Raw genomic sequence first — 14218 nt, 5'->3', positions numbered from 1 at the left:
CATCTCTTCCTTCTCCTCCTCCTCTTCCTCCTCCTCCATCTCTTCCTCCTCCACGTCTTCCTCCTCCTCCTCTTCCTCCTCCATTTCTTCCTTCTCCTCCTCCTCTTCCTTCTCCTCCTCCTCCATCTCTTCCTTCTCTTCCTTCTCCTCCTCCTCTTCCTCCTCCTCCATCTCCATCTCTTCCTCCTCCACGTCTTCCTCCTCCTCCTCTTCCTCCTCCATTTCTTCCTTCTCCTCCTCCTCCATCTCCTCCTCCATCTCCTCCTCCTCTTCATCCACAGATCCCCAGGTCCTCTCAGACTCCTTCCCCATAGCCCCAGGCTCTGGGTCCAGTAGTTGTTCAGGTTCCGGTACAGTCTCATCATTCGACCGGTTCACAGACGCCGCTGCCGTAGAGGAGACCCTACGTGAACGCTGTCTGGCGTGCGTACGTGACATCATCACCTGCGTGCGCTCAGAACTGAGGGTGGCCTCACCTGGCGTCACCTCACCTGTTGGCTCCTCCCCCAGCCCCGCCCGTCTCAGCTCGGTGCTCTTCATGGCCCGCCTCTGTCAGTCCCTCAGCAAGCTCTGCCCCAACCTCAGGCAGTGCATCCTGGGTAAACAGGGCGGGGCTGCGGCTGACGCTGTCACCAGGGGAACACCCCGCCAAAGCAGGAAGTTGGGGAAGGCAGCTGCCAAGGTGACGGAGGTTAGCCCCGCCCAGGCTAAGTGGGCGTGTCTGAAAGAGGAGCTTCTGGTTGTCAGTATGGAAGCATATCGGATATGGAGCTCCGCCCTCTCTAAGGTGAGAGGGGTTACTTGGAGGGATAGTTCACCACTAAATCAAAATTTGTCAGACATTTTCAGGGGCTGTTTAAACATCTCTAGGATCAGTTTTGCCTATTAGATCAAAATTAATTACATGGACAGGGGGACCTGATCCTAGATCAACACTCCTACTCTACGACTCTGAATACTGGCCCTTTTAGATTACATGGACAGATGGGACCTGATCCTAGACCAGCACTCCTACTCTACGACTCTGAATACTGGCCCTTTTAGATTACATGGACAGATGGGACCTGATCCTAGACCAGCACTCCTACTCTACGACTCTGAATACTGGCCCTTTTAGATTACATGGACAGATGGGACCTGATCCTAGATCAACACTCCTACTCTACGACTCTGAATACTGGCCCTTTTAGATTACATGGACAGATGGGACCTGATCCTAGATCAACACTCCTACTCTACGACTCTGAATACTGGCCCTTTTAGATTACATGGACAGATGGGACCTGATTCTAGATCAACACTCCTACTCTACGACTCTGAATACTGGCCCTTTTAGATTACATGGACAGATGGGACCTGATCCTAGACCAGCACTCCTACTCTACGACTCTGAATACTGGCCCTTTTAGATTACATGGACAGATGGGACCTGATCCTAGATCAACACTCCTACTCTACGACTCTGAATACTGGCCCTTTTAGATTACATGGACAGATGGGACCTGATCCTAGACCAGCACTCCTACTCTACGACTCTGAATACTGGCCCTTTTAGATTACATGGACAGGGGGACCTGATCCTAGACCAGCACTCCTACTCTACGACTCTGAATACTGGCCCTTTTAGATTACATGGACAGATGGGACCTGATCCTAGATCAACACTCCTACTCTACGACTCTGAATACTGGCCCTTTTAGATTACATGGACAGATGGGACCTGATCCTAGACCAGCACTCCTACTCTACGACTCTGAATACTGGCCCTTTTAGATTACATGGACAGATGGGACCTGATCCTAGATCAACACTCCTACTCTACGACTCTGAATACTGGCCCTTTTAGATTACATGGACAGGGGGACCTGATCCTAGATCAACACTCCTACTCTACGACTCTGAATACTGGCCCTTTTAGATTACATGGACAGATGGGACCTGATCCTAGACCAACACTCCTACTCTACGACTCTGAATACTGGCCCTTTTAGATTACATGGACAGATGGGACCTGATCCTAGATCAACACTCCTACTCTACGACTCTGAATACTGGCCCTTTTAGATTACATGGACAGGGGGACCTGATCCTAGATCAACACTCCTACTCTACGACTCTGAATACTGGCCCTTTTAGATTACATGGACAGATGGGACCTGATCCTAGACCAACACTCCTACTCTACGACTCTGAATACTGGCCCTTTTAGATTACATGGACAGATGGGACCTGATCCCAGACCAGCACTCCTACTCTACGACTCTGAATACTGGCCCTTTTAGATTACATGGACAGATGGGACCTGATCCTAGACCAGCACTCCTACTCTACGACTCTGAATACTGGCCCTTTTAGATTACATGGACAGGGGGACCTGATCCTAGATCAACACTCCTACTCTACGACTCTGAATACTGGCCCTTTTAGATTACATGGACAGATGGGACCTGATCCCAGACCAGCACTCCTACTCTACGACTCTGAATACTGGCCCTTTTAGATTACATGGACAGATGGGACCTGATCCCAGACCAGCACTCCTACTCTACGACTCTGAATACTGGCCCTTTTAGATTACATGGACAGATGGGACCTGATCCTAGACCAGCACTCCTACTCTACGACTCTGAATACTGGCCCTTTTAGATTACATGGACAGATGGGACCTGATCCCAGACCAGCACTCCTACTCTACGACTCTGAATACTGGCCCTTTTAGATTACATGGACAGGGGGACCTGATCCTAGATCAACACTCCTACTCTACGACTCTGAATACTGGCCCTTTTAGATTACATGGACAGATGGGACCTGATCCTAGATCAGAACTCTGAGAGGCTTGATACATACGGAGTTTTGGGGTCTGAGAATGTCAGACAAACTGAAATCACAAGCCAGTCTTTTTAGTAACTTCCCCCCTGGTCTCCCTCTCTCTCCAAGGCACTGGTGGGTCGGTTTGCGACCTCGCTGCACGCAGAGTCCGCCGGGGCTATCCTAGCAAACGCCACCAACTGGGAGGAGCTAGAGATCCAGGAAGAGGCGGAGTCAGGGAGCAGCGTCACCTCCAAAATCAGAATTCCTGTCCAGGTGAGAGTGATGTTATGACATCATCGCTCAGCAGGACATGACCAGTAGTGTCTCAGACAGGATAAACTCTCAGCAGGACATGACCAGTAGTGTCTCAGACAGGATAAACTCTCAGCAGGACATGACCAGTAGTGTCTCAGACAGGATAAAGGTTTTTTTAAATAGAAAATGAACATTGAGATGGTACAATATTATCTCTCTCTCTCTCCATAGCCGTCGTGGTTTGTCCAGTCTCTGCTGTTCCAGCTGTGTCTGGAGGTGAATGGAGTAGGGGGACATGCTCTGCCCCGACCCACCCTACAGGAGTTACTACAAGGCTGCATGGACCTGGTGCTGCAGGAGTACCAGAGCCTCACACACACCACACAGGACAAGGTAACACACACACACACACACAGGACAAGGTAACACACACACACACACACAGGACAAGGTAACACACACACACACCCTCACACACACCACACAGGACAAGGTAACACACACACACACCCTCACACACACCACACAGGACAAGGTAACACACACACACACCCTCACACACCACACAGGACAAGGTAACACACACACACACACCCTCACACACACACACACACACCACACAGGACAAGGTAACACACACACACACACACACACATGACAAGGTAACACACACACACACCCTCACACACACACACACACCACACAGGACAAGGTAACACACACACACACACACACACACACACATACACACACACCACACAGGACAAGGTAACACACACACACACACATACACATACACACACCCTCACACACCACACAGGACAAGGTAACACACACACACACCCTCACACACACACACACCACACAGGACAAGGTAACACACACACACACACACACACACACATACACATACACACACCCTCACGCACACCACACAGGACAAGGTAACACATTCACACACCCTCACACACACACACAGGACAAGGTAACACACACACACACACACACACATACACACACCCTCACACACACCACACAGGACAAGGTAACACACACACACACATACACACACCCACACACACACCACACAGGACAAGGTAACACACACACACAGGACAAGGTAACACACACACACACACACCTGGACAACGAAATGAGTTGATATCTGTCTCTCTCTCTCTCTCTGTCTCTCTCTCGCTTTCTCCAGGACTGTCCGTTCCCTATGACCCAGAACAGATCTCTACAGCTGTTGTTTGACCTGAGATATCTCACTGCTACCCTGAGTACTAGACTGGAGGAGGACAAGGGCTTCCGCTCTCACCAAGACCCCAGGTACACACACACACACACACACACACACACGTTCAATGCCCTGGTATCACTGGTTGTAACATTAACCTCCTGGTCTCTGTATGTTACAGGGTCCATTAACCTCCTGGTCTCTCTGTATGTTACAGGGTCCATTAACCTCCTGGTCTCTGTATGTTACAGGGTCCATTAACCTCCTGGTCTCTGTATGTTACAGGGTCCTGTAACCTCCTGGTCTCTCTGTATGTTACAGGGTCCATTAACCTCCTGGTCTCTGTATGTTACAGGGTCCATTAACCTCCTGGTCTCTCTGTATGTTACAGGGTCCATTAACCTCCTGGTCTCTCTGTATGTTACAGGGTCCATTAACCTCCTGGTCTCTGTATGTTACAGGGTCCATTAACCTCCTGGTCTCTGTATGTTACAGGGTCCTGTAACCTCCTGGTCTCTCTGTATGTTACAGGGTCCATTAACCTCCTGGTCTCTGTATGTTACAGGGTCCATTAACCTCCTGGTCTCTCTGTATGTTACAGGGTCCTGTAACCTCCTGGTCTCTCTGTATGTTACAGGGTCCATTAACCTCCTGGTCTCTCTGTATGTTACAGGGTCCATTAACCTCCTGGTCTCTCTGTATGTTACAGGGTCCTGTAACCTCCTGGTCTCTCTGTATGTTACAGGGTCCATTAACCTCCTGGTCTCTCTGTATGGGTGGCAGGTAGCTTAGTGGGCGGCAGGTAGCTTAGTGGGTAAGAGCGTTGGGCCAGTAACCGAAAGGTCGCTGGTTCTAATCCCCGAGCCGACTAGGTGAAAAATCTGTCGATGTACCCTTGAGCAAGGCACTTAACCCTAATTGCTCTTGTAAGTCGCTCTGGATAAGAGCGTCTGCTAAATGACCAATTATTATTATTATTATTTTATAATTATTATGTTACAGGGTCCAGAAGGTTTGTGATTCGCTGGAGAGCTACATTGACCCCTTTGACCTGGATGTGTTCACGCCGCCACTCAACAGCAACCTCAACCGCCTATCACAGAGGAGTTCGGTACGAATGGCCCCACCCCCTGACACTACTAACATGTGAATAGAGACTAAAAGAAATCATGATATTATCATGGTATCAATGTACAATAGGGTTTTCCTGGTTCATCCACAGTGTATTGGTCATGTGGTATCAGTGTACAATAGGGTTTTCCTGGTTCATCCACAGTGTATTGGTCATGTGGTAACTTTGGTCACAATTTGTAGCGCTCTGAGGTGCTGTTGGTGATTCAGATGTTGTTAATGTTGTGTTAACGTAATTATATAATGTTGTGGTGTGTTATATTATGCCATTGTTGTGTTTTGGTTGTGTTAACATTGTTATAACATTATGTTGTGTTAACATTGTGATAATGTTTTGTTAACATTGTGATAATGTTGTGTTAACATTGTGATAATGTTTTGTTAACATTGTGATAATGTTATGTTAACATTGTTATAACATTATGTTGTAATAACATTGTGATAATGTTGTAATAACATTGTAAAGGGAATTTCCAGGTCAACAAAAAAGAGAGAAATCGTTGATAACATCAATCGAAATAATTTCAGTTTAATTACAAGCTGCGACTGCCTCCAGCACAGTAGCAGAGAAAATGTCTAACTTGGCCTGCTCTGAGAAGGCCATTATATCGTAATCACACAGCACCAGATGTTCTGGAAACACCAGCCCAGAGGCTTGGAGGAATTCTAAACAACTTTGTCAGCTGCTACAGATCACAGTGTTACAGAATACAATAACAATCAGTGTCCTTGGTCCAGACCTCCAGTCTGATGTCAGTCACTATCAACAGATATGAGAACAATCCATAACATACAGCATGGAGTCCAGAGACCATCAACCCACACCCTGTACGACCACAACACTGGAAATCATGTGTGTTACACACAGGGGAGATATAGCAATATGCTAAGCGTTGTGTTAATGACTTTATTCACTTTAAATGTCCCCATTCCAAACACTGTGTTCATGTTGTGATAATGTCGTGTTGTTCCAGGTGTTGTTGGGGTTGTTGACGGGGACAGAGAAACAGTTTGTTTCCCGTGGTAACAGCGTGGGCTCTCAGGAACCTTTCAACATCCTGCCGCTGGCCAACAGCCAGATCAGGTGAGAACACACACCCGCACAAACACACACCCTAGGGCCCATAATCATTAAAAAGTGTCTCCGAATAGGAGTGCTGATATTGGATCAGATTTCCCTTTTAGATCATAGTGAGTAAGATGGCGTGGACAGGGGGACCTGATCCCAGATCAGCACTTCTACTCTGAGATGCCTTATGAATAGGCTACAGGTCCAGAAGTGTTTTTAATATAATAAAATAATAATAATAATCCCAGCACCCTGTCTCTGGTCTCCAGGTTAGAATAGGCTACAGGTCCAGAAGTGTTTTTTACCCAGAACCCTGTGTCTGGTCTCTCTGTTCTACAGGTTAGAATAGGCTACAGGTCCAGAAGTGTTTTTAACCCAGTACCCTGTGTCTGGTCTCTCTGTTCTCCAGGTTAGAATAGGCTACAGGTCCAGAAGTGTTTTTAACCCAGTACCCTGTGTCTGGTCTCTCTGTTCTCCAGGTTAGAATAGGCTACAGGTCCAGAAGTGTTTTTTACCCAGAACCCTGTCTCTGGTCTCACTGTTCTCCAGGTTAGAATAGGCTACAGGTCCAGAAGTGTTTTTAACCCAGCACCCTGTGTCTGGTCTCGCTGTTCTCCAGGTTAGAATAGGCTACAGGTCCAGAAGTGTTTTTTACCCAGAACCCTGTCTCTGGTCTCACTGTTCTCCAGGTTAGAATAGGCTACAGGTCCAGAAGTGTTTTTAACCCAGAACCCTGTGTCTGGTCTATGTTCTCCAGGTTAGAATAGGCTACAGGTCCAGAAGTGTTTTTTACCCAGAACCCTGTCTCTGGTCTCACTGTTCTCCAGGTTAGAATAGGCTACAGGTCCAGAAGTGTTTTTAACCCAGCACCCTGTGTCTGGTCTATGTTCTCCAGGTTTGGGCTGTTACCTCTAAGCATGACCAACTCCCGTAAGACCAAGTCCTCCACACAGGGAGCTGACATCACACGCCCACTGGTGAGTCACACGGACAGACAGACGGATGGACGGGGGGTGTTGAGGGGAGGAGGGGGTGTTGAGGGGAGGAGGGGGTGTTGAGGGGAGGAGGGGGTGTTGAGGGGAGGAGGGGGTGTTGAGGGGAGGAGGGGGTGTTGAGGTTGAACGTATAGCTGAGGTTTTCATATAAGCCTGCCTGTATGAATTTCAACCTCACCTCATGTTTCAGTAGAATAATATTTTTAAAAACCTTTACTTTGCCGTTTCTGTTGATGTCCTATGATATGTATCATGATGTTTTATGTTGTGGTTTTATGTTGTCTGCATTTCCAGCTGTGTTGAGGGCAACAGACCCAGGACAGCAGCAACAGGTCATTGTGTGTGTTGTATCTTTAGTGTAGTGTGTGTGTGTGGTATCTTCAGTGTGTGTGTGGTATCTAGTGTGTGTGTGTATGGTATCTTTAGTGTGTGTGTGTGTGTAGTGTGGTATCTTTAGTGTAGTGTGTGTGTGTGTAGTGTGGTATCTTTAGTGTAGTGTGTGTGTGTGGTATCTTTAGTGTGTGTGTGTAGTGTGGTATCTTTAGTGTAGTGTGTGTGTGTGTGGTATCTTTAGTGTGTGTGTGGTATCTTTAGTGTGTGTGTAGTGTCTTTAGTTATCTACAGTACCAGTCAAAGGTTTGGACACACCTACTCATTCAAGGGTTTTTCTTTATTTTTACTATTTTCTACATTCTAGAATAATAGTGAAGACATCAAAAACTATGAAATAACACGTATGGAATCATGTAGTAACCAAAAAAGTGTTAAACAAATCAAAATATATTTTTATATTTGAGATTCTTCAAAGTAGCCACCCTTTGCCTTGATGACAGCTTTGCATTCTCTCAACCAGCTTCATGAGGTAGTCACCTGGAATGCTTTTCCAACAGTCTTGAAGGAGTTCCCACATATGCTGAGCACTTGTTGGCTGCTTTTCCTTCACTCTGCGGTCCGACTCATCCCAAACCATCTCATTTGGGTGGATCTCGGGTGATTGTGGAGGCCAGGTCATCTGATGCAGCACTCCATCACTCTCCTTCTTGGTAAAATAGCCCTTACACAGCCTGGAGGTGTGTTGGGTCATTGGCCTGTTGAAAAACAAATGATAGTACCACTAAGCCCAAACCAGATGGGATGGCGTATTGCTTCATAATGCTGTGGTAGCCATGCTGGTTAAGTGTGCCTTGAATTTTAAATAAATCACAGACAGTGTCGCAAGCAAAGCACCATCACACCTTCTCCTCCATGCTTCACGGTGGGAACCACACATGCGGAGATCATCCATTCACCTACTCTGCGTCTCACAAAAACATGGCGGTTGTAAACAAAAATCTCAAATATGGACTCATCAGACCAAAGGACAGATTTCCACCAGTCTAATGTCCATTGCTCGTGTTTCTTGGCCCAAGCAAGTCTCTTCTTATTATTGGTGTCCTTTAGTAGTGGTTTCTTTGCAGCAATTCGACCATGAAGGCCTGAGTCACGCAGTCTCCTCTGAACAGTTGATGTTGAGATGCGTCTGTTACTTGAACTCTGTGAAGCATTTATTTGGGCTGCAATTTTTGAGGTTCATTTAACTGTAATGAACTTATCCTCTGCAGCAGAGGTAACTCTGGGTCTTCCTTTCCTGTGGTGGTCCTCATGAGAGCCAGTTTCATCATAGCGCTTGATAGTTTTTGCGACTGCACTTTAAGAAACTTTCAAAGTTCTTGAAATTTTCCGGATTGACTGTCCTTCATGTCTTAAGTCCTTCATGTCTTAAATTTAAAGTAATGATGGACTGTCATTTCTCCTTGCTAATTTGAGCTGTTCTTGCCATAATATGGACTTGGTCTTTTACCAAATAGGACTATCTTCTGTATACCATCCCCACCTTGTCACAACATAACTGATTGGCTCAAACGCATTAAGAAGGAAAGAAATTTCACAAATTAACTTTTAACAAGGCACACCTGTTAATTGAAATGCATTCCAGGTGTCAACCTCATGAAGCTGGTTGAGAGAATGCCAAGAGAGTGCAAAGCTGTGATCAAGACAAAGGGTGGCTACTGTGAAGAATCTCAAATATAAAATATATTTTGATTTGTTTAACACTTTTTTGGTTACTACATGATTCCATATCAATCAAATCAATCAAATGTTATTTATAAAGCCCTTTTTATATCAGCAGATGTCACAAAGTGCTATACAGAAACCCAGCCTAAAACCCCAAACAGCAAGCAATGCAGATGTAGAAGCACGGTGGCTAGGAAAAACTCCCTAGAAAGGCAGGAACCTAGGAAGAAACCTAGAAAGGAACCAGGCTCTGAGGGGTGGCCATTCCCCTTCTGGCTGTGCCGGGTGGAGATTATAAAAGTACATGGCCATTAAGGCCAGATTTGTTCTTCAAGATGATCAAACGTTCATAAATGACCAGCAGGGTCAAATAATAATCACAGTGGTTGTAGAGGTTGCAACAGGTCAGTACATTAGGAGTAAATATCAGTTGGCTTTTCATAGCCGAGCATTCAGAGGTCGAGACAGCAGGTGCGGTAGAGAGAGAGGGAGAGCAAGAGAGAGTCGAAAACAGCAGGTCAGGGACAAGGACAGGTCAGGGTTCCATAGCCGCAGGCAGAAGAGTGGAATCTGGAGCAGCAGCACGACCAGGTGGACTGGGGACAGCCAGGAGTCATCAGGCCAGGTAGTCCTGAGGCATGGTCCTAGGGCTCAGGTCCTCTGGGAGGAGAGTGAATACATCATAGTTTTGATGTCTTCACTATTATTCTACAATGTAGAAAATAAAAATGAATAAAGAGAAACCCTGGAATGAGTAGGTGTGTCCGAACTTTTAACCGGTGCTGTATCTATAGTGTGTTATTTTCACTTGCACTCAAGTGTTTTTGCAGCGGGTGGGTTTGCAGTGTACTAAGCTAACAACTATTTTCCGCATTTGTTTTTTTAGCGTGGCTACGGTTTGATTTGATTTTGCCTCAGATCGCTAACTAACAGGGACATGTGGTCTGCGTACCAAATGACACCTTACCCCCTGTATAGTGCACTCTTGTTGAGCAGAGCCCTATGGAGCCCTGGTTTCACGCTGTCTGCCGGGATCTGCAGTCAATTTAGCTAGTCAATTGATATTCAATTCATGAATTGGCAATTTTCCTATTTTTATCTTAGAGGGTTTTTCGATTCTCCTGAATTGACTGTATTAAAATGGAATTGATCTCAAACCCTGCCTCACACCACTCCAAACCATATCTGTGACCAGACAAACAGCAAGTGTTGTTGTGCATGAAGCAAGCAGCTCATCACATCAATGAACTTTTTTTTCTCTATGCGGTGCATCTCAATACTCTTGACGTGGCTTCCTCTCCTTAGTGGCCTCATCTCATTGTCTCCTCTCCTTCATCTGCACTGATCTGAACAAACAAAACAAAGGAAGCAGAACAGCTTCCTTTATATTAGGGAGGAGATGAAGCCAGGGTCGTGTTCATGTCACGCACAGAATGTTGGACAAGTTCAGGTAGTCTCTCTCTGTTTCTCTCAGGTCAGGTAGTCTCTCCCTGTTTCTCTCAGTTCAGGTAGTCTCTCCCTGTTTCTCTCAGGTCAGGTAGTCTCTCCCTGTTTCTCTCAGTTCAGGTAGTCTCTCCCTGTTTCTCTCAGTTCAGGTAGTCTCTCAGGTCAGGTAGTCTCTCCCTGTTTCTCTCAGTTCAGGTAGTCTCTCCCTGTTTCTCTCAGTTCAGGTAGTCTCTCAGGTCAGGTAGTCTCTCCCTGTTTCTCTCAGTTCAGGTAGTCTCTCAGGTCAGGTAGTCTCTCCCTGTTTCTCTCAGGTCAGGTAGTCTCTCCCTGTTTCTCTCAGGTCAGGTAGTCTCTCCCTGTTTCTCTCAGGTCAGGTAGTCTCTCCCTGTTTCTCTCAGTTCAGGTAGTCTCTCAGGTCAGGTAGTCTCTCTCTGTTTCTCTCAGGTCAGGTAGTCTCTCCCTGTTTCTCTCAGTTCAGGTAGTCTCTCCCTGTTTCTCTCAGTTCAGGTAGTCTCTCAGGTCAGGTAGTCTCTCCCTGTTTCTCTCAGTTCAGGTAGTCTCTCAGGTCAGGTAGTCTCTCCCTGTTTCTCTCAGTTCAGGTAGTCTCTCTCTGTTTCTCTCAGGTCAGGTGGTCTCTCCCTGTTTCTCTCAGGTCAGGTAGTCTCTCCCTGTTTCTCTCAGGTCAGGTAGTCTCTCCCTGTTTCTCTCAGTTCAGGTAGTCTCTCAGGTCAGGTAGTCTCTCCCTGTTTCTCTCAGTTCAGGTAGTCTCTCAGGTCAGGTAGTCTCTCCCTGTTTCTCTCAGTTCAGGTAGTCTCTCAGGTCAGGTAGTCTCTCCCTGTTTCTCTCAGTTCAGGTAGTCTCTCAGGTCAGGTAGTCTCTCCCTGTTTCTCTCAGGTCAGGTAGTCTCTCCCTGTTTCTCTCAGGTCAGGTAGTCTCTCCCTGTTTCTCTCAGGTCAGGTAGTCTCTCCCTGTTTCTCTCAGTTCAGGTAGTCTCTCTCTGTTTCTCTCAGGTCAGGTAGTCTCTCCCTGTTTCTCTCAGGTCAGGTAGTCTCTCCCTGTTTCTCTCAGTTCAGGTAGTCTCTCTCTGTTTCTCTCAGGTCAGGTAGTCTCTCCCTGTTTCTCTCAGGTCAGGTAGTCTCTCCCTGTTTCTCTCAGGTCAGGTAGTCTCTCCCTGTTTCTCTCAGTTCAGGTAGTCTCTCTCTGTTTCTCTCAGGTCAGGTAGTCTCTCCCTGTTTCTCTCAGGTCAGGTAGTCTCTCTCTGTTTCTCTCAGGTCAGGTGGTCTCTCTCTGTTTCTCTCAGGTCAGGTGGTCTCTCTCTCTATTTCACTTCAGTTTCAAAGCGTTATCTTCTGTATGGTGCCTAATGAACACGACCAAGTTCCGACTGTTAAGTAACTCAACCCATATCTGTTGTTTAAATCCTCTCCTCCTCATCTCCCTCCTCAATTTCTCTCTCCCCTAGGCCTCACCCACCTCTAAACCCACCCATGACGACACCTTCCGCCCCGGCAACCTGTTCAGACAGCTAGCCAATCAGGAGGAGGAGCCGGCGGCGCCATCGCTGTTCAAGCTGGGCTGGTTGTCTGGCATGGCCAAATAAGGCTGAGTCCCAAATGTCACCCTATTCCCTACATAGTGCACTACTTTAGACCAGGACCTATAGGAAATAGAGTGCCATTCATACCTATAGGAACTATCCCCACTAAATAGGGAATAGGGTGCCATTTGGTACTCAACCAAATAAGGAGTGTGACTACTGTTGGACTCTTTAAACGCCTTGTACTGTACAGAGACTGACTGTTAGAAGAATATATGGATCAATAAAACAGTTTGGACAGATTTATTAATGAGATTGTGTTGATGTGTGATTTATTTTGTTAGTATAGTGGAGATAGATCATGTTGGAGTATATACCTGATCGCTGTCTGGGTCCTGCTGATAAGATTGGAGACGGGTGAGGATAGTCACACACAGACAGAGACACACACACACAGACAGAGACACACACACACAGACAGAGACACACACAGACAGACAGAGGCACACACAAATTATCAATGTTCTGAAGCAGAAGCAGCATGTTCATGAAAGGATTATGTTTTTATTACATATTTTACAATTATTGGGTCAGAGACCGGATTATCAGAACATAGGTAGAGGGAAACAAAACGTCAGCCTGCACACAGACAACACCTGACATGTTATTTAACATCCGTCCTCTACCCTGACAGACAGATGGGAGCGTGTGGACAGGTTAAGATTTGACATCGTAGTGTTGTAGAAATAGCTATAGACTGACCAGTGCCTTGTAAAAGTATTCATCCCCCTTGGCGTTTTTCCTATTTTGTTGCATTACAACCTGTAATTTAAATTGATTTTTATTAGGATTTCATGTAATGGACATACACAGAATAGTTATGCATGCTCAAGTTTTCTGTTTTATTGTCTTATTTCTTGTTTGTTTCACCCCAAAAAATATTTTGCATCTTCAAAGTGGTAGGCATGTTGTGTAAATCAAATGATACAAACCCCCAAAAAATCCATTTTAATTCCAAGTTGTAAGGCAACAAAATAGGAAAAATGCTGAAGGGGTGAATACTTTGGCAAGCCACTGTATGTCAAAGACATGAACAATACACCTCCTTATACAGAGTTATGGGACATGTGAGACTTACAAACACGCACATATAACATTTTACATTTTAGTCATTTTAGCAGACGCTCTTATCCAGAGCGACTTACAGTTAGTGAATACATATATATATATTTTTTTATACTGGCCCCCCATGGGAATCGAACCCACAACCCTGGCGTTGCAAACGCCATGCTCTATCAATTGAGCTACATCCCTGCCGGCCATTCCCTCCCCTACCCTGGACGACGCTGGGCCAATTGTGCGCCACCCATGAGTCTCCCGGTCGCGGCCGGCTGCGACAGAGCCTGGATTCGAACCAGGATCTCTAGTGGCACAGTTAGCACTGCGATGCAGTGCCTTAGACCACTGCGCCACTCAGGAGACTCGGCTGACTAACCTCTGGCTGCAGACTGGTAACAATAACTGTTCTCTATCTCTGGCTGCAGACTGGTAACAATAACTGTTATCCATCTCTGGCTGCAGACTGGTAACAATAACTGTTATCCATCTCTGGCTGCAGACTGGTAACAATAACTGTTATCTATCTCTGGCTGCAGACTGGTAACAATAACTGTTAT

At 46.3% G+C, this 14218-nt stretch overlaps 1 protein-coding gene across 1 annotated transcript in view; it reads left to right on the top strand.

The window, feature by feature from the left end:
• LOC311116886 (conserved oligomeric Golgi complex subunit 1-like) overlaps positions 1-12855 on the top strand; it is a 24976-nt gene extending 12121 nt beyond the window's left edge. The window contains exons 9-16 of the mRNA XM_084191914.1: positions 282-787; positions 2941-3087; positions 3301-3462; positions 4277-4401; positions 5312-5420; positions 6415-6524; positions 7405-7486; positions 12468-12855. Of these exons, the coding sequence (XP_084048040.1) occupies positions 282-787; positions 2941-3087; positions 3301-3462; positions 4277-4401; positions 5312-5420; positions 6415-6524; positions 7405-7486; positions 12468-12605 (1379 nt within the window). The 3' untranslated portion in view covers positions 12606-12855. The remainder of the gene's footprint in view (positions 1-281; positions 788-2940; positions 3088-3300; positions 3463-4276; positions 4402-5311; positions 5421-6414; positions 6525-7404; positions 7487-12467) is intronic.
• The last annotated feature ends 1363 nt before the right edge of the window (positions 12856-14218 follow it).

Source organism: Coregonus lavaretus (genome assembly GCF_964263955.1).
Source record: "Coregonus lavaretus genome assembly, contig: HAP1_SCAFFOLD_1645, whole genome shotgun sequence".
NCBI classification, from domain to species: domain Eukaryota; kingdom Metazoa; phylum Chordata; class Actinopteri; order Salmoniformes; family Salmonidae; genus Coregonus; species Coregonus lavaretus.
The sequence above is the reverse complement of the archived record's forward strand: the minus strand, read 5'-3'. Positions and strand labels throughout refer to the sequence as shown.